The 26139-nt window shown below is 40.7% G+C and overlaps 1 protein-coding gene across 1 annotated transcript; it reads left to right on the forward strand.

Annotated features, from left to right (window-relative positions):
- Positions 1-1032: 1032 nt before the first annotated feature.
- On the forward strand, positions 1033-22844 carry slc6a11b (solute carrier family 6 member 11b; the record flags this gene model as incomplete). Its single annotated transcript, XM_080026061.1, has 14 exons — positions 1033-1237; positions 2165-2299; positions 2647-2787; positions 2930-3011; positions 5943-6075; positions 10528-10662; positions 16708-16811; positions 17144-17268; positions 17933-18045; positions 18218-18355; positions 19657-19759; positions 20474-20574; positions 21008-21178; positions 22701-22844. The coding sequence occupies 14 exons, from the start codon at positions 1033-1035 to the stop codon at positions 22842-22844; spliced, it is 1830 nt and encodes a 609-aa protein (XP_079882187.1).
- Between the last annotated feature and the right edge of the window lie 3295 nt (positions 22845-26139).

A 26139-nucleotide genomic window follows, 5' to 3' on the forward strand; every position in this document is an offset into this window, starting at 1 on the left:
CCAACTAGAGGCGCTTGAGTGTTGACTGTTTGGAGAGTGGGAGCGCAGTCGCAGGTTCTCCATCGCCCGGTGCGAGATCTACCGTCCCACTGCGAGACGTCTGGATCTTCCTTTATATAGACGAGCGACTCAACAAAACCACTTCACTCGACGCCGACACAGATTGTTCTTCCCTTTCCACTTTTGCCCCCTCTTTCTTTCTCTTTTTTCTTTTCTTCTTCTTCACGCCCCTGATCAGGCTAAACCATCCCGTGTTTTCAAAAGCCCCAATTGTTAGTGCGCATCATCGCGGGAGCCAAAAGGAGGTTTACCACTGTTCCATAGGAGACTGGTGAGTACAGACACTCGATGTTACATGGCTTAAAGTTTCTGTTTGCACGACCATTTCTGTGTCTTATCTACACGAATTATCTTACCAACCCTTTCTTTTTAATTTAGCTTCTTGTTTGGTATGTGATTTGGAACTTTTTATAAGGCTGTTAACTTACTTACAGTAAGTAGATAATGATAATTGGGTTGCTTGCTTTTAAAACACGCAGGAAGTGTATTCAAACAAGTTTGTATGATGTTAGTTTGTATGCTAAATGCCGTGTTACAACGATACTACAGTGAAATCAAAGTGAAGTTTATGCAAAAGTTATAGCCTAGTGTATTTAAAACATACTAAAATCTTCCTCATCAAATTGAACAACAACAATATGTATGTGTGTACACTTTGGTATTCAGTATATGTTGTTAACCTATAGTTGAAATAATAGTCCAGAAAGTAGAACACTTTTTTTAAATTTTGTAAATGGCTGATTTAAAATCCCCTGCAGTTACATAATCAGTGAAATTGAGTTGGACAGCACATACAGTGTGGACTATTCAATGGGCGTGGTTTTGCATTAATGGGACCGTCCCATTCAGATTCAGATAGAGTCCCATGGAAAGCTACAAATTACACAAAAAAGTCACTTATGAGGTCACCTTGTTGTTTTTTTTCTTTTTCCTCTTCTTCTCTCTCTCCTCTCAGCGGGCTGCTGGAGCGTCATGACAGCTGAGAAGAGCGGGCCCGTTATAAACGGTAAACCAGAGGAGGGCAAGGACCCGGAAAGCACCAGCCTAGACGCGGGTGTGTACAATGAGAGGGGCCACTGGAACAACAAGATCGAGTTCATCCTGTCTGTGGCCGGAGAGATCATCGGCCTGGGCAATGTCTGGAGGTTCCCCTACCTGTGCTACAAGAATGGAGGGGGTAAGGAACTACACCTTATCTGAGTATGGAGATAGACCTGCTTCTATCAAAGATAAAAAGTGTACTAAGCAGTTCCAGGGTAGAGCTTGCAAAACATATTTCCTCTTAATGCGATTCATATAATTGAATATTCTATCATCATTAATCAAAACGCAAATATTTTCAGGCACCTGGAACCAAACGTAAGACTTGAACATTTTTGTTAACAAAAATGAGGGCCCGTTTGATGTAAACAACAACAGTGAAACAGTAACTTCCCAGGAAGCTTTCTAACTTCAAACAGTGTTCCAGCAATCCATTTTTCTTGTGAAAAAAGTTTGTTTATTCAGTTATGAGAATATATACGTTAGAAAATGTTCAATTCTCTGACACACCCAAAGTCACATATTGCACCTTTAAGGCCGTAATAGATGTTTTTGTGTCAGAAGATTGGTGGACACAAGACAGAAGGAAGAATGGACGAGACAAGATCAGAAAAGCAACACAAATAATTAAACCTTTGAATGGATACATAATTAGAAAAAAGTGAACCCATCTTCTAGCCAAATAAGGATGTACATTTTGTAGTTCTGAAGTATCGAAAACTAGCTCATAAAGTATGACGATCCCTTTATTATTTCAACCATTATGCACAGTCATGTCAATAAAAGAAACGGTCTCCCTAATTAGCCACCATGAGACGGCATACAATATTAAAATGTCATTGTGCAGTATGAGTCTCGTGGCCTTAAAGTGAGTACTTTCATCTGAATTCTGTGAATCGCTTCAAATTGGTTTGAAGTAGGTTTTAAGGGTTAGGGTACATTTTGAACTATTATGCTGGAAGTCATTTTATTCTAGTATTCATCATGTGGTATTGATGTTTTGTATGTAATGTGTTTTTTTGTGTGTGTGTGTGTGTGTGTGTGTGTGTGTGTGTGTGTAAAGGTGCGTTCTTCGTCCCATACGTCATATTCTTCGTGTGCTGCGGTATCCCCGTCTTTTTCCTGGAGACGGCTCTGGGTCAGTTCACCAGCGAGGGAGGCATCACCTGCTGGAGGAAAGTCTGCCCACTGTTTGAGGGTGAGAAAAAAAACTATACATCATTTTGTATCGGGGTGTGCTCAAGATTTTACAATCTTTAATTATAAAATGGGGAACTCGATATTTGCACACGCAAGATAAATAAATACTATATACAAAATGCATTGACATACGACTTATTTTTCTAAATTCATTTAGCACCTACAGCTACTGACTTCTACAGTTGTTTTACTGATATTGGTCACTTCAGCTGTGAAAACCTGCAGGTTGCAATAATTTGAAAATCTTGCCATTCACGTTAATTTTTATCATTTGTGTGTGCGTGTGTATGTGTGTGTGTGTGTGTGTGTGTGCGTTTCTTTTTAACCTGTAGTAACTCTTTGCAGGTATTGGCTATGCGACACAGGTGATTGAAGCCTATTTAAACATCTACTATGTAGTGATCCTCGCCTGGGCCATCTTCTACCTCTTCAACTGCTTCACCACTGAGCTGCCGTGGGCTGCATGTGGACATTACTGGAACACAGGTATAGGAGGAGGGAACAGGTGGATTAAGTATAATGTTTTTCTACGGGATATGGAAAATATCTCCTAGAATTGAATGTGCAATGCCAAAACTGCACGTACTCTCCGAAAAATAACACCATGTTCCATTGTGTATATCCACAGATAACTGCATCGATTACACAGGAGAAAATGCCACCAACATCACAAACCCCAACGCAACTTCTCCAGTCATTGAGTTCTGGGAGTAAGTCCATTTTTTCTATATTTTTTTCTTCAATTTAGACTTCAGGCTGTGTGTGTGTGTGTGTGTGTGTGTGTGTGTGTGTGTGTGTGTGTGTGTGTGTGTGTGATGGCTTTCATCTTTGTGGTTTTAAAGTACTAATAATAATGTAGTTTGACCTATAACACCAGGCAGTCTAAAATGTCTGAAGTCATTTTCTTTCCATAATATTGGGAATCTGAACATTTGACAGCTCCAGACGGCTTCTCTGACCCCCCTCCTAACCTCTCCCCCAATAATTAGTCAGCCCTTTTCATATTTGTGTGTCAACAGGCCCTGGTAGGCCAGCTGTCTCCCAGCTAGAACTGCGTGTGTGTGGCAGCAGATCAGGCCTTGTCAGTGTGTAATGCTGACCACACTTCCTGTCTCGCTGCCAGTGGCTGTGTTTACACTGCTGGGTTCAAATCTCAATTTTTTATTTGCATCTAATTGTTCCAGTCAAGTGATGGAAATTAAAATTGAGATCTAGGTTGTTTTGTGTTAAAATTAAATGATATTGCATGATTTGTGTAACAGTGATGAAAACATCAAATTTGAGCCAGAATTATAAAACCTAACATGCCCAAAAATACATGCCCAAAATTGAATAGCCAAAGAGCCAACATGTTGCTGGCAAAAACATCAACTGACCAGGCTTTGTCAAATCTTTGCCAAGACAGGATTGTCAGGTTTTGTGCTGTACATGCAGCATAGATGAACCTCATAGCGGTGGGTTAAACAAGCTTCATTTTGCCATTTGTATGGATATTTATGTTGTGGCTCCAACATTGCATTACATCGTTTCATCATTCCATCTTTACCCTTTCAAATAAAGAGTTTTATCTTTGAAAGAGAGTTTGATGAAAACACTCAGAGGCAAAACCATCTTTTGCACATCTGTGATTAATTTCTTATACTGTATATAGGCAATAATATGACCATTACACCACTAAAGAAGTGTTTAATGTCCGGACAAATGAATTGTAATGAAACAGTATAATTGATATTAAGGCTTACATAATATTGCACACATGGAGGAAAGGAGTCATCACCATCTAGCGGCCTCTGTATCAAGAGGATGCAATAATGTGTTTATCACAAATGAGTCTAGAGAAAAATGTTATGTTTTTTTGGTAGCACTAACAAACGCAAATGCTCTTTGCAAATTCTCAAACTGCATTACACAGTATTTACTGCATGTGACAAAGGTAAAAGGTAACTGGTCTCGCTGATTGTTGAGCTTTAGCTTGAACTATACCAAACCGATGTCCTCGTTTGCCTATAGGACATGTCACACCCACTCTAAACAGTATGCACATAAGTCACACTGTAGGAACAGGGCAGCACTGTTCAGTTATATACTGTAAAACCAATTTACATACATTCGAGAACACTTACAAGTATATTTATTTACACACATTAGTGTTCACATCTTGCCCTCTCGGCTGACCAGTGAGGATGGGGTGGGTGTGTGTGTGTGTGTGTGTGTGTGTGTGTGTGTGTGTGTGTGTGTGTGTGTGCGTGTGCGTGTGTGCGTGCGTGCGTGCGTGCGTGCGTGCGTGCGTGCGTGCGTGCGTGCGTGCGTGCGTGCGTGCGTGGGGTGAGTGCGGTGCTGTGTTGGACCTAGCCTGTGGCCGGCCACCAAGAACATGTCAAGATGATCAATGGCTGGTCAGGAGCTCCGGGGGTGAAACTCGGTGGCAAAGCCTTGGCAGCAGCGCGTTTCGCTCTGCGGCCCTGAAATCTACCGTCTCATCCTCCATCAATGCTGCTGCCTGGCCGTGCTTCAACAAACAGGAAACACACTCGTTGATTCACAATGGCTGACCAGCTATGATGTCATCATCGCTGACAACGTGCCCTCTAACCAACCTGCACATACACCTGGCTTCAGGCGTATCAAAGGACAGAAAAGTTCTAGGTGTAGAGCTGCTGTAGGTCGGTGATATTACAGTAACATACGACCATAAGCACCTTGATTGAATTATTTTGGCTTGATAACTTTCTATAGAAGATCTGACACAAACCTTTTTTTATTGCAATATTAGTATAGATCCTCCTCAAACTCAGCATCTAAGGGAAGGGCAGGTTGGCTTCTCTAACGCATGCGGCTAAGGAGGAAGGTGTGTTCCTCCATCATTTTAACAATAATGGAAGGTACAATCAAGGGCCCAGCAGAGGAGACTCAGGTCTGATTGTTAGAACGCTTCTAGTTTTCCGATGACAGGTGGGAGTGACTTGTTCAAGGGGCAGTGGAGCCACAAGTGGGAAGATTGTTGGCATGCTCTCCTCAACTGGTTCAAGATTGCAGCAATTCCATATTTGCTGCTTGCAAATATACAGTCTAATTGCCTTATAACCATCTCAAGAGGCCATGTCCAAGTTAGCAGCAGGATGAGGATCAGACATCCTGTATCGATGTTTAGTCCTTCTTTTAGTCACTGAAAGGAAGTAGATGTATGTGTTGGACAAAAAAGGTTTTTGGTAAAAAAAAAAAAGGTCGACAAAGTGGGCCACTGGTATGCGTGACAATGTTTTAAAGTTGAGTAGTCAAAGTGCAATGTGGCGACTAGACTAGTGCATTAGCTGGCAATTCCAGGGGACAATGGTTAACCAGCAAAGAGGACATTACTATTTATATCCAGCAAGCAAATATTTATTTTTCATCATTTTGCCTCTTAGTTGTAACTTATTTATTACAGCTTCCATTTTGAGTAGGAGCAACACATACAGCAAATGCCAGAGAACTGATTGCTAAGAGTGTGCAGAGGCTCTACTTTGAATGTTCAACTCTGCTTTATCTGTTTATCTTTTATTTCTTTTTTTCTAACAAAGAGTCTTCCTATGTCACACAAGATAATGAACGTACTTACATTTTAAATCAGTAATCCTCTGTGTTCCCTGTGTTAAACTCAGACGCAGAGTGCTGAAGATATCAGATGGCATTGAGCACATGGGAGGGATGCGCTGGGAGCTGGCCATGTGTCTGGCCCTGGCCTGGTTCATCTGCTACTTCTGCATCTGGAAGGGGCCCAAGTCAACTGGCAAGGTGAGACAAAAATCATATTTGTAAAGCTGTTATCTCACCATCCAACTCATGGTGGAGGAATTTGAACTCAGAAATTTGTATGCAGGATTACGTGTGTGCACTTTACTTCACTGTTCTTTGCTTTTGGGAGTTGTTAATCTCTTTAGCAGTTTTAATTTTCGTCTAACACTCTGAAACAGCCACAAGATGAAGCACTTTCCACTTTTTGTCCTTTTGCCACATGCATTGCCCCCTGTTTATAGAGGACAAAAGGGATTTCTGCACTCCCCAAATCTACCTTACCTCCCCATAGTAATGTCCTGGTCAAGGCTCCTCTAGCAGACAGTGAGGGCTCTACACCCAGTTTAAGGTGCTCTGCAGCCCTTATAAAACGACTCAGATTAAATGAGACGTAAGAGTATTAGGTCCACTGTGGGGAGGTAAAAAAGAAAACATTTGATTTGTATTGTGCACTTTGAGAAAAAAGACAATAAAGTAGAAATAAAATGTTGTCATTAAAGGTGCTACAAGGAACTTTTAAATATTTTTTAAACTCATTTCTAATTTTTCCTCTGATGATCATAAATTATATGTAACAGCAAACGAGACCACCAATACAAAGAATGCTATTTTAATATAGTTTTCCTTAATGCCTTTGCCATAGAGACAGTGCATGAAATAGGCCACGCCCATCGTGGGGGAAAACATTCAACAGCGTTCCGTTCACTTTGTATTGAAGGAGACCGGTCTTCTGCAAACACACTTAATTAAAACTTAATCAAACATCCATTTAACAAAAACACGTTACTTTCTTGAAAGCCACGACTCTTATCTGTCTATACGAGCTGTTTTTGTGAAAAATAATTGAGTAATGTTCAATATTGAGGTGTTTTTGTCCGGTCGGACCCACCGTGGGGGAAACCGTTGAACACTGTTACGTTCACTTTGTATTGAAGGAGACCTGTCTACTGCAAACAAACGTAATTAAAACGTATTCAAACATCCATTTAACAAAAACACGTTACTTTCTTTAAAGCCACGACCCTTGTCTGTCCATACGAGCTGTTTTTGTGAAAAATAATTTAGTAATTTTAGATATTGAGGTGTTTTTTCCCGTCCGACCTGGCTAGCCTACAGCAGAAGGCTAACATTAGCCTAGCATACAGCATACATTAGTTAAGAGTTTTGTCTCGATATTCAAAATTACTCAATCATTTTTCACAAAAACAGCTCGTATAGACAGACAAGAGTCGTGGCTTTAGAGTATGTAACGTGTATTTGTGAAAGGCATGTCGTATTACGTTTTTATTAAGTTTGTTTGCCGAATACGAGTGTCATTCAATAGAAAGTGAACGGAGCGCTGTGAATTGTTTTCCCCCACGATGGGCGTGGCCTCCGATTATGACGCGTTCCGCACTGTCTCTATGGGTACACTCACCCAGGAACTACAGCTGGCGTAGTAAAAACACTACTGCTTTTGTCCAAAGGGGGTGCAAGAATTGAAACGGAAAGTTCCTCAGAGCTAGCCTGGAAAGCCAGTCCTGCCACTGGCAGATTTAAATTTGCTCAGCCTGTTGGTCTGGACACGATCCATTGAAGCTCATTAACTATGTCGGAAAATTCTGATTTACCAATCAAATCGTTCTATCTGATATGGGCGGGCCAGAGCCCTATGTATGGGGCTCTGGGGCGGACGCAACCGGATGACGACAGTGCTGGGCATGCGCCGTCGAAGCCGTGATAGTAAACAACAAAGATGGATGCGCAAAAATAGTTTGAGTTTGAAATGGCTTTGGCCTCGATACTTTGGAACACGGCACTCAAATCTTTCATTAGCAAGAAAGAAGAATTTTCTGTTGCCGATCGACCACGGCAAAAGTTTAATTTACCAGTTTACCCCGCTGTTCGCTAAATGAACGGGGCTGAATATGTCACCTTGTTCATTGCTCTGATTGGTCGTAGTGCTATCCAATTGTGTGTAGTGGTATTTGAAATGCACACATAGGTGACGCCCCTTGAGTTGGGAAGGTATATTGATCGTGGCCAGACCCTATATCGTTCTAGATGTGGGTCTGGATTTCCAAGCTACCTCGGAGCACCTTTAAAGATGAAATACTATGTCAAGAATGAAGAACAATTAATTGGCAAGAATAAACTTGTCCGCTGATTGGAAAACAGAATATTAAGAGAAACGAGGTGAGGTGTGTGTGAGGAAAAATGCATGGGTTAAAATTCTACATGACGAGGGGTAAAAAACAACAACTAGGCCATGCCTATATTTCCCTGCCTGAAGTGTCTTTTGTCTGGCTGTGAAGTAAGAGGGGAGAAGGCTTCTTCATGGGCACCGGGCTTTAGCAGCCGGTCCAAGATTGATTCCTGCTTTCAATGGAGGAAAGGAGGGCGTTCATGAGGAGCATGCAGAGTATATCCTACTGCCTCTCTCTCTCTCTCTCTCCCTCTCTCTCTCTCTCTCTCTCTCTCTCTCTCTCTCTCTCTCTCTCTCTCTCTCTCTCTCTCTCCGCTGCAATGAGAAATTAACCACAGCTCGCTTGTTGCAAGATAGAGAGGCGCTTTTCTTCTCCACAGACCCTACAGCCCATTCAGTTCCGACTCTTGCTAAGCTGTTTGCTTTTGTTGGGTTGTGTTTGCCAGCCATTCTCACATTTAAGCCCTCCTGTTAGATTTACAGCAAGGGCCGGAGCAAGTTTGACCAGTAAATTTGTGGTGGCTTAAACGTTTACCCGTGGTGAGCATGTGTGGAGCATCAAGCGTTCAGGGAAGAGAGATTGAATATTGTCCTTTTCATCTCCAGAGAGATGGAGAGAAAGAGGCAGAGAAGGTTTAGGAGGTGGGATCGTTTTAGTTGACAAATTAAAGGAGGGGATCTCCTGGGTATGAGACAACTTTTCCCACACTTTCCCTGTAGGCTATGTGCAGGGATTAACAGAGCTTAGGTTGGACAGTCTCATTAAGTCCAGTGGATTTGTACTGTTGAAAAAAAAAATAATTGATTCAGGTTTTTTTATGTTAAAGGATGTTCAGAATATTCAGTTAAGCATATCCTTCTTTTTCATTTTTTTTAGCGTGTGAATTAGTCCCACTCGTCCCTACACTGTAACAGGGTACTGAACTTCACCAACCCCCACACACACACACACACACACACACACACACACACACACACACACACACACACACACACACACACACACACACACACACACACACACACACACACACACACACACACAAAAAAAGTGGTTCCCATTCACCAAACTGCTGCCTGCAGTTGTACAGTAATGTGACCAAGGGGTTGTCTGGGTAATTGGAGTGTGGATGCATTTATGAGTGTGTGTGCTTCGTACGATGTGTCTGAATGGTTCACTTTGTCTGTGTCTGTAGTAGTCTGTGCACACCCATTTGAATGTTGTGAATGAAGTGTGTGTGTGTATGTGTGTCTTTGAATGTGTGTGTGTGTGTGTGTGTGTGTGTGTGTGTGTGTGTGTGTGTGTGTGTGTGTGTGTACCCATGCACTCCTGTTTCGGGGCCTTCAAAGAGAGGCACATTTTCCCACACTGCCAGCATCACTCCTCTGGGCTTCTCCACTTTAAGAGACGGGGCCATGAGGAGCCCTTCTTTTCTTTTCAGCCTCCTGGCCGGCCTCTGTTCTGTGCTGTTCTGTCCTCAATTGGACTTTGACTGGGTGCCAGCGAGCCAGGGGATGTATGTTGCACCGCCTCGGCCTTCCAAGAGGCCTGGGCTCTTTGTTCGGAAGGGTTTTCTAACAGTCTTGAGATGTCGAGCACAATTCTGCAAAAAACATGAATGGTTACAATACAGTAACAGAGTCTTGATTTGATGGTTAGCAAGTGCTAGCAAACTATATTGAAAGAGTGTGTGATGTTTGGTATTAATGGAGTTGTGGAGACTTGTTAGCCTACCAAATTATAGCTATACACTGTATATACCTTTTGTTATCTCTCGTGCATTGTGGAACTGAACACCACACTGATATAAACTGAGCCTCATTGTTACTATCACATTGTGGCACCACTGTGTTTTTGTGCAACTGAAAGAATTCAGTTGTAGTTGTATCCTTAGTCTCCGTCTTACTGACTTATCCTGCCACTCTCCTTGGTTAGACCACTTCCACACTCTCTCAGCTTTAGATCTGAAAAGTGGTGTGTTATTAATGAGCTTTAAAGGCATACTCAGTCATTGTACGGTACAATGACTGAGTACAATTTGTACCAGAACACTTTTTTTGTCAACATGATCTACTAACCATCCACTACCTGTATGTAGTGTTTGTGTGAATGTCATGACATTGTCATGGTACCTTGGAACAACAGCTGGTGTAGTAAAAACCCTACCGCTTTTGTCCAAAGGGGGTGCAAGAATAAACAAAAACTGAAAGTTCCTCGGAGCACCTTTAAGTCCATTTGTCTAATCTGTGCATGTATCTGCCTACAGGTTGTGTATGTGACAGCTACGTTTCCCTATGCCATGTTGTTGGTGCTGCTGATCAGAGGAGTGACGCTGCCGGGAGCCTTCGATGGCATCAAGTTCTACCTCTACCCAGACATGTCCCGTCTGTCTGACCCTCAGGTAGGCTCGGGCCCACTGTATCTCTCTTCTACTGATCTGCCTCCTTTAAAAATAGGTAAATGAATGATATGTTGCCACCTACGGGCAAGGAAAAATAAATCTCTTGCTATTGTAACATTTTAGCCACCCTCAGGCAATTAATGTGACAGTTTTATAGTGGAGCAAGCTACTGTTATCTTTATCTGTGTGGTTTGACAGTAACCAGAGGGACAGTCATGGAGGTCAGAGGACAGACACTGTGACTTATAGCTGCATTGAATTTATTATAGCCCTACCTCACACCCACCTGTCTGAAGATTAGTATAGCTGCCAAAAGCACAGGTGGTGGTGTTGTTGTTGTTACTGTAATGGAAGAAGTCCTTTTTATTGCCCCTATTACTACACATTATTCTCTATATTGTACCTCAAACACTTTTATGTACAATATCCTACTCAAATGAACTGCTTGTTTGGACATTTCATGCAGAAAGATGGTGTTTGCGAAATGATAAATGGTACCTCATGTTCGATAAAGGACTGAATATAGGCTATTCCTGTGTGAAGTGAGATGATCAAAGGTAAGGTAAATAGTGAGTTTTCAGAACGTGGAGGGGTTAAAATATCAGAATCATAGGCTAAAAGATGTGGCCCATTAACATAAAACAGACAGACAGACACACACACACACACACACACACAGACACACACACACACACACACACACACACACACACACACACACACACACACACACACACACACACACACACACACACACACACACACATAGAGCAGACTCCTTGACCTTGTCTGGAAAAGGCAGACACCTCTAGTCGCTAGGCAACGATTTACTAGAAATTTGTCAGAGGATGGGGTGTCATGGCAACATGAATTGAGATAGATAAGGAAAAAGGGAACATATCGGAAGACAGAGATAGATAGATAGATAGATAGATAGATAGATAGATAGATATATATATAATTCTTTATTTCAGACCCAGGGGGATCCATATCAACACAAACAACATAAACAAATACACAAACACAGAGTAAAAAATACACAGCCTTTCACAATATTCAGTGCCAAGCATACAGACATGATCGCCAATGGTTCCACAGTCTGGAAGAAAATCTGACCGAACTGCATAGAGGGTTGGCCAAAACTGCAATTAAGTTATTTTCTGACTCAGATGCCCTACACATAAATCCATGCATCAGGCCACGTAACACAGCAGAGCAGGTAGGGACCCCAACACTTACAAACATTTGGCTTGCACTGGAGCTTCTTGGAGCTCTCAGCAGTAGCCTCATGCTATCATTATAGGCCACTGTAAGCTTTCTAATGCTGCCTTGTTTATAACGACACCACAGGTGGGCAGTATACAGCGGCGTACAATACGCTCTAAAGAGTGAGATTTTGACAGGTACAGAGCACATACTAAACTTACGGCAGAGCATGTTCGCTTGTGCATACAGCTTCCGACGCTGCCTATAGATATCATTGTCATCAGACAGGTCATTAGACACAATATGGCCCAAGTATGTAATTTCACTGCACACACTGAGTGCAGTGCCAGACAGATAGAAGTCAGGGAAGGTTGACTGTCTGTCTCCTCTGCTTCTGACAATCATGATCTTACTCTTTTTTGCGTTGTATTTTATGTCAAAATCATCACCATACTGTGTGCATACTCTCAGAAGCTGTTGTAGACCAGCACTATATGGGCTAAAGATGACCAGATCATCTGCGTACATAAGGTGGTTAATGAGTGAGTCCCCAATCCTACAGCCTGTACCAGATGCATTTAAAATCAAAGACAAGTCATTCATATACATATTAAAAAGAAAAGGAGACAAAATTCCGCCCTGGCGAACACCATTGGTAACATGGAAGGGATCAGATGTTACACTCCCCCATCTCACCCTCATTGCCTGATGCGAGTACCAATAGACCAAGATTCTAATTAAAAAACCAGGGACCCCACTTTTAGACAATTTTAAAAACAATTTCCCATGATTAACACGATCAAAAGCTTTAGAAGCATCAATAAAACACATGAACATTGTGGAATTTTGCCTATTGTATTTATCTAAAATTTCCTTTAGTGCAAAAATACATAAATCAGTACCATGCTTTCTTTTAAAACCAAATTGGTGGTCAGTAGACAGGACATACCTCTCAAGTCTACTCAGTAGAACTGTCTCCAGCACTTTGGACATGACACTGGCCAAAGCTATTGGCCTGTAATTATCAGAGCTGTTTAGCTTCCCCACTTTATCTTTTATCACTGGTACTAGCACAACAGAGAGCATAGAATCTGGTAACACTCCATGAACAAAAAGGCCTGTGTAACATAGAGCCACCAGAGGGTATAGTTTCTTACTGGCAAGTTTAACATGTTCAGCTGTAATATCATCCTGACCACAGGCCTTGTTATCTCTTAACTTCAATATTGCTTCATGGACTTCAGCAGCAGTGACAATAACATCATCATTAAAATATACACTATCCACTACAAACATATTACCTTTTACACAGTTTAACAGTTCATAGTATTGTTTCCGCCATAACTGTGAAATTTCATCAGGACCACTCACACCATCTATATTAGATGGAAGAGATTTTTTGCAATTATTGATAGTTTTTATTTCTTTCCAGAAGTCATTAACATTATTTTTTTGCAGCTTCCTTGCTGCAGATAGATAGATAGATAGATAGATAGATAGATAGATAGATAGATAGATAGATAGATAGATAGATAGATAGATAGATAGATAGATAGATAGATAGATAGATAGATAGATAGATAGATAGATAGATAGATAGATAGATAGATAGATAGATAGATAGATAGATAGATAGGTCCAATTGGTAATATGTCAGACTATTGAGCTGTTGGAATTGCGGGCCTTGAGACTTATGGCATGGCACCTATAGTAGGTTATATGCTACATGCTAGAACAGAAATCTTGACAGACATAGCAACAACAGTAAGTAAAGTAGTGCAGCTGGTGTTGAATGTAATGTTTTTATTTACTTGTTTAAAAGGCTCCCCAGCTGTTATCCGTTGTATTGATATATTGGATCTGTGCAGTTAGAGAAATGCAAACAGGGATATACATTAAATGGGGAGAAAAAAATGGATGGACAAACAAAGACGACCCTAACATAAGGCACAGAGAGAGAGTGTGAAGGAGGGTAATAAAGAAGCGCTGCTGTTTGGCAGAGGAAGACATTACTTCTGACACCAATGTTAAATGAGCTTCCCTCAGGGACAATCAGGGCTCTGTTCAGTTCACCAGGCTGTAACCGTTGTGTGTGTTTGTGTGTGTGTGTGTGTGTGTGTGTGTGTGTGTGGGGCTGTGTGTCACTCGCTCTTTTTACTCCCCTGATCATGTCTCCTCCATTCTGCTCTTTCCTATACCTTTCTCTGACTGGCGGTGTGCCTCCGTCTCACCCTGCACCCTGCACTGTGCAACCCCACTCTCCTCTCCACACTTCTCACACTCCTATGCACTCTGTATGTCCGTGTTGTTGTCTTTTCATGCACTAATGGTGAAAATGTCTTGCTATATTGTGTATTTTTCTTTGTCTCTTTTGTGTCAAAGCCATGGCATCACTAGTTTAATCAACATCCCTTCTTTCGTTTCACTGTATATTTCCAGAGTCAGCACATATCCCTCACTTAAACAATTTAAGAGGATCATAAATGACCTGTAACAGCAAACGAGACCATCAGTGAAAACAATGCTGTTTATATATAGTTATTATAAATGCCTTCTCCCCGGTCCGATTTCCTTCAAACTCAGACAAAACTATTTACGGCAGGCAAACTTGAAAATCCTGTGTTTATGAACGGTACTAAATCATAGTTTACTTTGCTTCACCATCGTCATGTTACCATTATTAATCTGACAGTCACATATAAATACATAAGTTCTTAATGACGCATCCTGCAATCTCTGCTGTGGCTGAAAAAAATGAGTCAAAACTCTGTAGAGTTCAGGTGGAACTACAGAGGGAAAACTCTCTGTGTGTCTGTCGCTATGAGCAGCTTTGTGTCGGTCAAAGGTCAAAGGTAAAGTGGCGGTTAAAATGGCATCGTCTCATTTCAGCCAAATGTCTCAATGCCGCACCTCACGTGCACAGTGAATATCTGAACACCTATGGATCTAATTTATATAAAAGAGCGGTACATGAGAAGCCCAAAGAGTGGGACATTCATTTTACAAGAACGCTCTTTCTTCCAGACAATTTCATTGAACTTTCACACAGTAGAAAATGTTTCCCTGAGCCACAGTCTCAACATCCCCAAACACAAGCCGACCAAATTAGGCACAACATCAACAAGTGATTCTCCCCTTGGGCCTGGGCCTTTAAGTTTCCCCCTGCGCTGTGCGGCCATCAGCCCAGGGCACAACCAAAGGGAACATTAATGAACATTAGGAGAGAAAGGCCTGTTCTTCCACAGGAACAGTCCTGTGTTTGTGAGGTCACAGAAGTTACCGTGGTTACTCCCAGGAGGGAGCGAAGACCGTGCGTTTGTTAATTGTTTCTCGGTGGGGAAATGAGATTAGTGGCTGAATGGTGATGTGAGAGAGTTTTCAAAGAGCCATGCTGCATTAAGGTTTGAATTCGCTAGCAAAGCACACCACGCTATCCTGTTTGTCCTAGGGTCCGGCGCTGCTGCTACTTCACTACAAACTAGTTTCATTACAAACAGTCTACTGCCGTTTCTGAGAAAGATCTTACATGTGTAAATCCCCATGAAGCCCACTTAACAAATTGAATCTGTACATTATACCTACATCCTTCCTTTATCCCTAAATACATAATTTGCTGTTACAAAGAGGTTGATATAGCACCTGAAATTTGACGTATATGTGTGTAGAGGCAGCATCATGACTTAAGGTGACTGCCTAAACTAACTCTCAGGCTTAGATCCATGAGTAAAAATGCGTTGTCAAAATCAACTTAGTCAAAATCAGTGAATCATGAGGAAATATTCACTGACTTTGACAAAAACAACAGACATTCTCCAGAATCGCTCACTCCACCTGTAAAGCCAACCCTATATTATACTATCGGCAATCGTATTTAAGATTGAACATGGGTCTGGTATCAGCATCATTTCTTTGAAGAGGCGGGATCAATGGACGTAGATCAAAATGCCTCTGTACGCAATTGGATAAACCCGTAAACCAATCAGACCAATGGGTCGCCTTCACTGCAATGCCGTCATCGTGTTAGGCCCGCCTCTAGCGCGCCTGAGGGAGAATGCCCGTTTGTGATTGGTGCCAGAATCTTTGTGAGAAAGTAACCGGGGCCAAACCAAAGTGGTTGTGTCCAGACCTAGTCTGCAGGGCGAAAACAAATTGCCGGTTTACCCAGGCTATTGTACTGCAGCCATCCCCCAAATTCACCAAAACAGTTGAAAGGAGTTAGTGAAGCAAAATATGATTATATAATATGGGCTCTTTGTATCTCCACGTAGGGATGTTAATCCATGATTCATGCTGCTCCACTGTGTGTGCCTCTCAGAGGGGAAAGAAAACGGTTGAGCTGAGCAATAATTTCATCAGACAGTCACTGAGATGATGCAAATCAGGTAGATGAGGGGTAACAAAGGAAATGTGACGTTTCATTAAAAAAGTCACCTCTTGACATGACACGGTAATCTCTTGTAAATGGGAACGTCTCTACTCATTGTAATTCTGTGATTAAATTAGTTTAAATATGAATATATATTGCCACTGACACTATGACAATAGGCTTATGAGTGATTGAAGAAGAGGAAATTTAAATATGAGCAGGATAAAGAGCATGGTCAGACGCGGCTTTCAAGGTTCTGAAACTTTGATGATTTTTTTGTGTTACAGTATGGAAGATTTTGGACCAATTTGTCAGACGTGTCATTCAAACGCCAATGTCATTTAGAAGATATTTATCGTACAGTCTTACACTTTATAGCAAGGGGGATTCAAATACTTTACGTTGGTTGTGTACTTGTGAATGTTTTTCCAAACTGTATGCATACTGTGTGTTTATACCCACTTTTCCTTAAGGTATGGGTAGATGCGGGAACCCAAATCTTCTTCTCCTATGCTATCTGCTTGGGCTGTCTCACCGCTTTGGGAAGTTACAACTCCTACAACAATAACTGCTACAGGTGAGATAAGAATACGGATACCTGTAGAGGCATGATTGGATGGTAGTGAAATATAAAGATATGAATAACATAAGGAATGAACCATTGCAGAATAAGCCCCACTGATACACAGTTGACTGATTAGAATACCATATGAACTGGCCCATTCGCGCTTCTTGAGAATGGTTGTTGTCTTAATCCACTTTTGGTCAAAATCAGTGAATATCTCCTCACGGTGTGTATTACCTGTTGACAACAATCTCCAAACTCCTGGATTCAACTTTAATTCTGGTGAAAACGTTTGCAGCAAGTGCGATCATAAAATCAATATGTGTTTTTCTCTTGCTCCGTAGGGACTGCCTCATGCTGTGTTGTCTGAACAGTGGCACCAGCTTTGTAGCAGGTTTCGCCATCTTCTCTGTGCTGGGCTTCATGGCCTTTGAACAAGGAGTTCCCATTGAGGCCGTGGCTGAATCTGGTGAGAAAATAATTGTGTTTCCTTATATGAACAACTGTAATGTTGTGGACATATTCTATATCTCTAAGGCAGAAATGGTCAACTAGAAAATACTCAAATGGATAAAGATGACAGTTATAGAACTCCACACTCACTTCATGTAGGCTAAGACCACTGTATTATGATTTATTTAAGTCTGGTATGAATGTTTTATTGAATGCGACAGAGCGATAGAGATTTGAAATGTCTCGGGTGTCATGGTGAGGACAAAGCCTAATGTTCTAGATGTATTTCTTAGGGGTTGTCACCAAATGTAGGTGTTAAATGAAGCGACTGTATGCCATATTTTGAACCAATCCGTGTTATTTCATAATGTCCTCTGAGTAATAGTAATAGTAATAATCAGGTCACATCAGGCCCTAAAAAGCAAGGACACCCACATTAAGCAGGCAGTGACAAAAATAAATAAATAAATTATATAGGAGAAGCCTATATTTTCATACAGATACATTCAAATTGACCCATCCTCAAAGACGCCTGCTTCTGTGGGCTCCTTAAACACTGCTGTAAAAATACAGTATAGACATTCTCAGGATATAAGTCCTACAATCAACAGAACACATACACAAAAAAAAGCTTAAAAAGGATATTTGTTGTTGTTGTTGTTGTTGTTGTTGTTGTGTAGGTCCTGGTCTAGCGTTCATTGCGTACCCTAAAGCTGTTACTATGATGCCTCTGTCTCCACTGTGGGCCATCCTCTTCTTCATGATGCTCATCTTCCTCGGTCTGGACAGTCAGGTGAGAACCAATTAAGATTACAAGGAATGTTTCCCTTTCAAAATAAAATTGAAAAAATTAAATTGGACTTTTTGGTAAAAATGTGCAAAGTAAAAGAATGATAAATATCTGTAAAGAGTCCTTGAATAAAGTTTTATTGAAGTAACAACCCTTTTTTTATTTTATCTTGTAGTTTGTGTGTGTGGAGAGTTTAGTGACAGCTGTGGTGGATATGTACCCGGAGACCTTCAGGAGAGGCTACCGCCGAGAGTATCTCATTCTGGGCATGTCTCTAGTCTCCTTCTGCATAGGACTTATCATGTGTATGGAGGTAAGAGCTCAGCTATAGTTAATGTCAACAGCTCTAGTGTGCTTCATGGACCTTTAAGATGGGACACTGCAGGTGAATAGGGTAACATTTATACTTATAGATATCATCATGAAACGTTGCCAGTTTATTACTTACATTAAAACGATTATTGTTTTTGTATAATATATTATATGAACATTTCCGACATTTAATTCATACTAGTGTAAACGAAGACATGTTATGGAAGCAAAAAAGACAAAAATCTCAAAATTAGCCAGTGCTTAAAAAAAACATTTCTGTTATACATTGTATTACTGAAAGATAATCTGGTTGCTTATGTGTCCATATGCAATTCATCCCCCCCCCTCCCCCCTCCACTCTAAACCACGATATTCTCCAGTGGCCTATATATGGCCATCAAACAGAGGGAAAGGAATTGATGCAATATTTAAGTACCATTATAGACATTGTCCAGCGACTTGACCTGTATTTTTCTTATTGCTCATTCTCATCCCTGCACCACTACACGGAAATTCCCATTTTTCCAGTTGGCTTTTACTGGTCTTTCAGCCCTACCTGCACTCTACACACTTTAGTCCTTTTGCCGCCAAAGAGCCCTCATGAATAAGATAGAGGAAAGTTAAATCACAGCTCAAAATGCCAACAACGGGAAACCATGATTTCTTCATATTTTCCAAATAACTCAAGTCATAGCGTATTCATTTGTATCTGTTGACAGAGCCAGGCTAGCTGATTCCTACTTTAACCATTCCTTATTCTAAGCTAAACATAAACCCACTGCTGCCCATAGTCATATATTACACTGGTACAGTAGATATTGGAGCGGTAATAGTGTATAAGCATATTTTACATAGTGTTGAACTACTCCTTTAACGTCCAGGTACATGTGTTGTGTTTCAAATATGAAAAACAAACATGGATTAGCCTACAATGAACGAAAAATAGAATAATAATGTTGGCTATAGTTGCTCTTCTCCAGCACATCCCTTTAACATGTTGATAATGGGCCACTAAAGAATAGAGTGTGTAGCTTCGGTTTAAATAAGTCATCTAAAGAGGTCACACAAAAACAAAACACAAAAAGCACAGCACAGCTACTGCATACATCTTCTATCAACACCGCATTCTGTGGGTTATTCGAGGACACAATCTAAACGACGAGAAATATCAGTGTTGACTTGCTTGTTTACATTATGACATTGTTGCCTGACAACCAAATCAAGCACACCTGATTCATTCCTATTTGATGTGATCCAGTCTGAGGCTGTGACAGAAAACTGACACCTGTCTCGTCCAATCAGGGCGGAATGTACGTCTTCCAGCTGTTTGACTCCTACGCTGCCAGCGGGATGTGTTTGCTGTTCGTGGCCATATTTGAATCTATATGTATCGGCTGGATTTACGGTAAGATAGCGGTTCTAGAACGTCAAATGTGACGAGAGAGCCTCATTTTTAAACACACACACACACACACACACACACACACACACACACACACACACACACACACACACACACACACGCACACACACACACACACACACTCACACACACACACACACACACACACACACACACACACACACACACAGCCTACACCTGTCTTGTCCTGTATTGCATCATGTAAAAAATAAATAAATAAATAAAAAATGTGACGAGAGATCTCCCATTAAATGTTTATTTTTTCATTCCTTTGCCTTTTAACTTCAGATAACAGATAACAGCTGATTAACTGAAATACTGTCACACATTTCAGGACAGTAAAACAGGCGGTTGAATAGGAAGCATGCTCTTTGCTGAAATCATAATTTTTTCTCTGCCCTCTGCTGGAGAATGGGCTCAAACACACCCCTAAATGACCCAGTGCTATACAGGCACATTTCATATTGTTACTGAGAAAATAAAAACGATATAATCTCAGGCATATGATTTTGACAACAAACCCAATAACATTAATAGAGTTGACAATTTGTAGAATGATTTTGTCTTTCTTCAAAGAAAACAACAGAAAACTATGTATCCCCATCTTGTCAGCAGCTCTGTCTAGAACACATCAATCACGTCGTTATGTTGTTGATACGTGCAGTGCCTCTTGGATGACACTTATTTGCATTTCAGGCAGCGACAGATTCTACGAAAATATTGAGGACATGATCGGCTACAAACCAGTCTTCTTCATCAAATGGTGCTGGATGCTTCTGACCCCCGGCATCTGTGCTGTGAGTTCCATGCAGACAGAAAGTCAAGAACAACAGCAGCCGCATTAATGATAGCAAACAACATAGTATGTAGATGAGCACCATACAGTATATAATGGTGAAGGACAGATACATTTCAAAGATTTTTTTTTTTTTAACTTTAGGATGGATTCTGGGTCGGAGAGCAGTATTGAGTGATTATATGGAATAAAATGCTTGAATTCATTTTAGTGGTTTATATTGTAAGATTGTTTCCACTGTGAACAGTTAAGTTGTTCCTGTAGTTTTACCATTCAGTCAGTAATCGCAAACCAAACTGTTTTGGGATTTTACTTTTATATGTATTATATTTTTTCTTAATGCAAGAGAAAACACTGAAAAACAACTGGATGTTACAAAAGGAACCAAGGCTTTTTTCTGACTCACAAACAATATCCTTTTTTGTCTTCTGCAGGCGATTTTCCTGTTCTTCCTGATTAAATACAAACCGTTGAAATACAACAACGTGTACGTCTACCCTGACTGGGGCTACGGCATCGGCTGGTTCATGGCCATGTCCTCCATGATCTGCATCCCTATTGGCATGGTCTGGATGATCTGGAAGACTCCTGGAACCTTCTCTGAGGTGAGAACACACACATCTTACAATGATACTTGTAGTTTACTTTGCTTCAGCATCATCATATTACCATTTTTAATCTTACTTAAAGGTGCTATGAGGAACTTTTAAATATTTTCTGTCTAATTTTTCCTCTGATGATCATAAATGATATGCAACATGCAAACATCAATGCAAAGAATGCTATTTCTCTATAGTTTTTCTTAATGCCTTTGTCATGGGTACACTCGCCCAGGAACAACAGCTGGCGTAGTATAAACACTACCGCTTTTGTCCAAAGGGGGTGCAATAATCAACAAGACCTGAAAGATCCCGGAGCACCTTTAATCACGTATAAAGACATTACCTCATCGCAGTGCATCCTGCGGTCTCTCACTCGCTTCCTAAATAAATGCACGCGCCTCCGGCCAGCGCTGGTGTCATAGAAGCACCACTGCTTTTGTCCAAAGGTGCCGCTAGAATCAACAGAAACGTAAAGCTCCTTGTAGCTACTTTAATAGGCTGCATTACCTGTCATTTCTTTAAATTCATGTCATTATTAGTACCCTCCAACTTAAACTTGGAACATTCAGTTTTGAAAATAAAGATCCTGGCGTTGCTTTTACAGACAATAAACGGATAGAAATTCGTATTTGTGTATTTTAGCGTATCATTCAGGCCAACAAGCACCAATGATTGACTATCATCAATAGGTGTGCCTCCCACGTAAGATAACAGTAAGGTCATACAAAGCCAATATCTCTTATAATACCACTAAGCAGATCTTCCTTTTTCCAACACAACAATAGACTGTGCGACAAGATTTGGAGAAAAAAAAATCCATTAACTTTAATCAAGAGTAGGAACAGCTGTAGAAGCAGAAGAACATTAGTGACAGTGGTGAGAGCCTTATTTACCTGTATCACCTTCCTCCATTTGTACATACATCCAGCTGTTGTATTTCCCTCGACTGATTTTCTCAGAGGGAATGTTGACACAGTTGGACGATCTCCTATCATTGCTCAAGGGAGGATCAAATGATAAAATGAACAGATTGCAGGTTGTAGATGTGAGATGATCAGTATTATAAGCCTCTGGCCTTCTCAGTGAAATGAAAGCCACATGGCAAACAAAATGTAGACTGGGATAGTGGAGAAATCTCAGTGAAAACTGACAACATATTACAACATACTTTAATTTGGTTATATCTCATCACTGTAGATGTTTGCAAGTTAGCTGGGTAGTTAGTATGAAGTTTTATAAGATATGGTGATACAATGTGTACCCTATGTAAAATAGAGGTTCCATGCTCTTCTAAAAACTCATAGAATGACACTAAACGCAACAACTATTCAGTCTAACATCTGTACAAATGAGGTAATGTTTTGTTGATCGTACACTACATTAAAAAACATATTCACACTATACTGTATATGTCAAGAAAGGCATTTCTAGCACAGACATGTGCCCTTAATGCTGCTATTAGATGTACAAATGGTGTGGTGGAATGACAGATCTTAACCTATCTAAATCTGGATTGTCCGTGCAGAGAATGAAGAAGTTGACGACTCCCCACAAGGGCTTGAAGATGCGAGGGAAGCTGGGCGCCCTCAGCCCGTACGCCGCCAACGACGCCAAACTCAAGGTGGATGGGAAAGTAGCCATGATCTCAGAGAAGGAGACGCATTTCTAACTCATCACCGGGCCGCCTGCCGTCGTCACAAGACAGATGAGAACCACAGCAAACAACAACAACATCATCATTATCCAACACCACGCAAAACGGGAAGTGAAAGTAATGACTCAGAGTGTTATTTTTGTTTTGTAAAAAATAAGAGAAAAAAATTGGAAAACGTGTTCGATTACGTAGTCTGCTTCTGTTTTGCACAGACTTTGATAACACCTTTTTTTTGTTTGTTTTCAGTTTAACATTGTGTCTAAAGCAGCTGTTTTCTGTCTTTTTTCTAACAATTAATATTTGAAAAGCTGTTTGATGACATACTATACATGGTTAAAAAAAAACTTGTTCCGGTACCTTGTCAGCACTGGTCACACTATGGGCCTTTAGAGCAATACCAATGTTTTGTGTTGTAAAAGGCTCACACATTGTACATTCATTGGCAAAGTGCTGTCCCTCTCTTTTAGGTACTAGGTACCCAGATGTGACTATTGAAGCTGTAGCAGCTTGGGGACCATTCTACATAGTGGTGTGTGTTAAGAGAGGATATTGCAGTATTTGATCGTCCTGGGGCTATAGGAGGGCATACCTTGAACACTCCCACAAGCTAGTTTTAGAGTTGTATATTGAGTTTTCCCATTGAAATCTTGGATGTAACCTGTTGTTTTCTCCAGCTCTGACTGTGACAACAGTGGAATGTTTTTTAGGCCTTCAGTGATTCTTATTAACTTAATTTCAATGTTGTTGCTTAGCAACATTATGCAAAACTGCATGTAATTGAATGTTATGATTTGGCTATTGATCATCCTTTTAAAATATATTGGGTCCTTGAGGACTTTGCTGATTTCCACGGCAGCACTCTTTCTAAACAGATGTTTCGGCTCGGTGGGTTTCCAGCAATATTGACAGGCAGATATATATACAAACGCTGCAATAACCATTCTCCTCAGTTTTAGAAATTCTGAAAATATTTTTTACAGCTCTAGTTTAAAAGAAAGAAAGATCTTTATATGACTACAAATAGCAGAGTGACTCGCAGGCCGAGTCTTAAAACACACCTCCCTTTCCTCCGGTTGCCCTCCTATAAGTCCAGGCCATATCTGTCATTTCACAGTAATTATGCTGAGCCTAACACAGAGTGACAGACAGACGTGCTTCCACCCCTGCATTTTGATTTCCCTCTCCGCCTGTAGAGGAGAAAGATGGACGCCCGTCAGATGAGCATTTCAGAACCCATCTGTCCTCTTATCCACGCTCTTTTTATGGCTTTCCACTTGTCCCTTTCTTTCTTTTCTAAAGCTGTCCTTCCTTCTCATCTTCAACCTCGGCTTGTCCCCCTCCTCTTTCGTTTATTTCTTACCCCACATCTGTCTTTGGCATCACATGGAGGGCTAGAGCAATGACACTGGCCCTTGTGTGAAAACCGTGTTGCTTCTGAATGCTTTCTCTTTTCGTTGTAGGCACCAGCAGCGATAGCCTTGCTATTGATTGGTGTTTCTGTGACCTTCCAGTCGACATTGAAAATCATTAAACCTCAGCGAAAAAAAAAAAGCTTTTGATTTTGCCGTCTGAGCCACTGCAAAGGGGTGAAAGCACAGTCAGTTCCTGTCACCCGTTTAATTGTGGTGATAGTCAATGAGCCGGTCTCATTGTTTGGCTCAATCTAAGTCCATTTACAGCCTCATCCAATCAGCACCGGAATGACCGACAGTTGTCCTACTTCCTCATCCTTGCTCTGTCCCACTCTCTCACCTCCCTTCTTCTCTTCCCTCTCTCTTTGTTTCCCGTTGAGAAATGCAATCAGGGGAAATGCTTCTGAGGGGTTGAAACTCAAATATCAACTCTACTGTTTTTCAGAAGGACAGGGTTCCATACGCAGTGTGGAAAAGTATGGGATTGAATTTATATTCATTTCCCAGTCTGGATAAGTATTGAAAAAGGAAAAGAGTATGGAAAAATATTAGTGTTTCCAGGCTATTTCTGTTACTCTCTGAAATATACATATATAAAAAAAGATTACAAATCAAAACGAGATAGCTGATACTATTAACCAGTCGGATTATATGCAACTTTACAAGCTGGCTGGAGGATGGTGTGTGGTAACAATGGAGAAGAATTGGAGAAAGGACATTCGCCAAAGCATAATTTGAAAACATAGCACTTCTCTTTGACTTCTTTAAATCGACACCAATCAAAAGTTTTGAACAACCTACTATAAATGAACCTTTTTTAGTTTTTTACTTGTCTTGTGTTTTGGTCATCTCCGAGGGCGGAACCATTTATTGACATATTAAGCATCTTACCGTTTGTATTCAGATGCCAAATATGGACTGAAGAATCTACAGAGAATCTCTGAAATTTGAGTCTTGGAAAAAGTATGGAATTTTGATATGGAAAAATGTGTAGTAGGAACCCTATGGAGGAGGCAAAGAAAGAAGGGGGAAGAAATAAGGAAATTGATGAGTTGAGGAAGTGTGTGATCGAGTAAGCGATGAGGGAAATCCAGGAAGTGATTAGTGACCGAAGGAGCCCCTCCTGTCTAAACTGTGACGTCCTCTTTAACACTGTGATTGGTCCCTCTGGTGTGGTCACAATTATGACATCATCAAATTCTCACTGACGTTTTGTTTGTGCAAGTTAATAGTCGTGTGCATCGGAAAATTGTGTAGCCTGCTGTCTAACACCGATCATGTTGATGTATATTTTTACATCTCTTTGTTAGGAAATCTGTGGTCTATTTTCTTGAGATGAAGGATGTTTTAAAAATCGAATTTGCTGTATTAAAAAAAAGAATGCGTCCTTTGTTTTGACTTTTGATATGCAGCTCAAAAGCTCTTTATAGAAATATAATGAAAGGTGTTTTACTGTTCTGTCCTGTTCTACACACATTTTGGTATTCACAGGACACATGGACTGTCTGCTTACTCATTTTTAAGAATAAATATTATAAAGGAAAGAGGAGTGAAGTGTGTCTGGTCTTTTTATTTGAACTTAATCTCACAATTCAACACAGCAGTCGTCAAGTCTAGAAAAAGAAAAAAAAATATTTTTAGATCCTGCCATTTCCTTTTTAAAGTTATTTGAAAGGACTTCAATGCATCTATTTCTGATGCCCCTCTATAACATAAAACGATTAGATAAGATGCTTTAAGAAGACGGCATTTTACTAAGCCTGATACAGAGACTGGATCGTTGACAGGCACATACATAACAGGATATGAGGCTGAAATATGTAAGGAAAAAAAAACATGAATGCAATTTTTTTATATACTATATGTATATACGTATATACACACTAAATTCTAAAGGG

Source organism: Ammodytes marinus, assembly GCF_949987685.1.
Source record: "Ammodytes marinus genome assembly, chromosome: 4".
Lineage (NCBI taxonomy): Eukaryota > Metazoa > Chordata > Actinopteri > Uranoscopiformes > Ammodytidae > Ammodytes > Ammodytes marinus.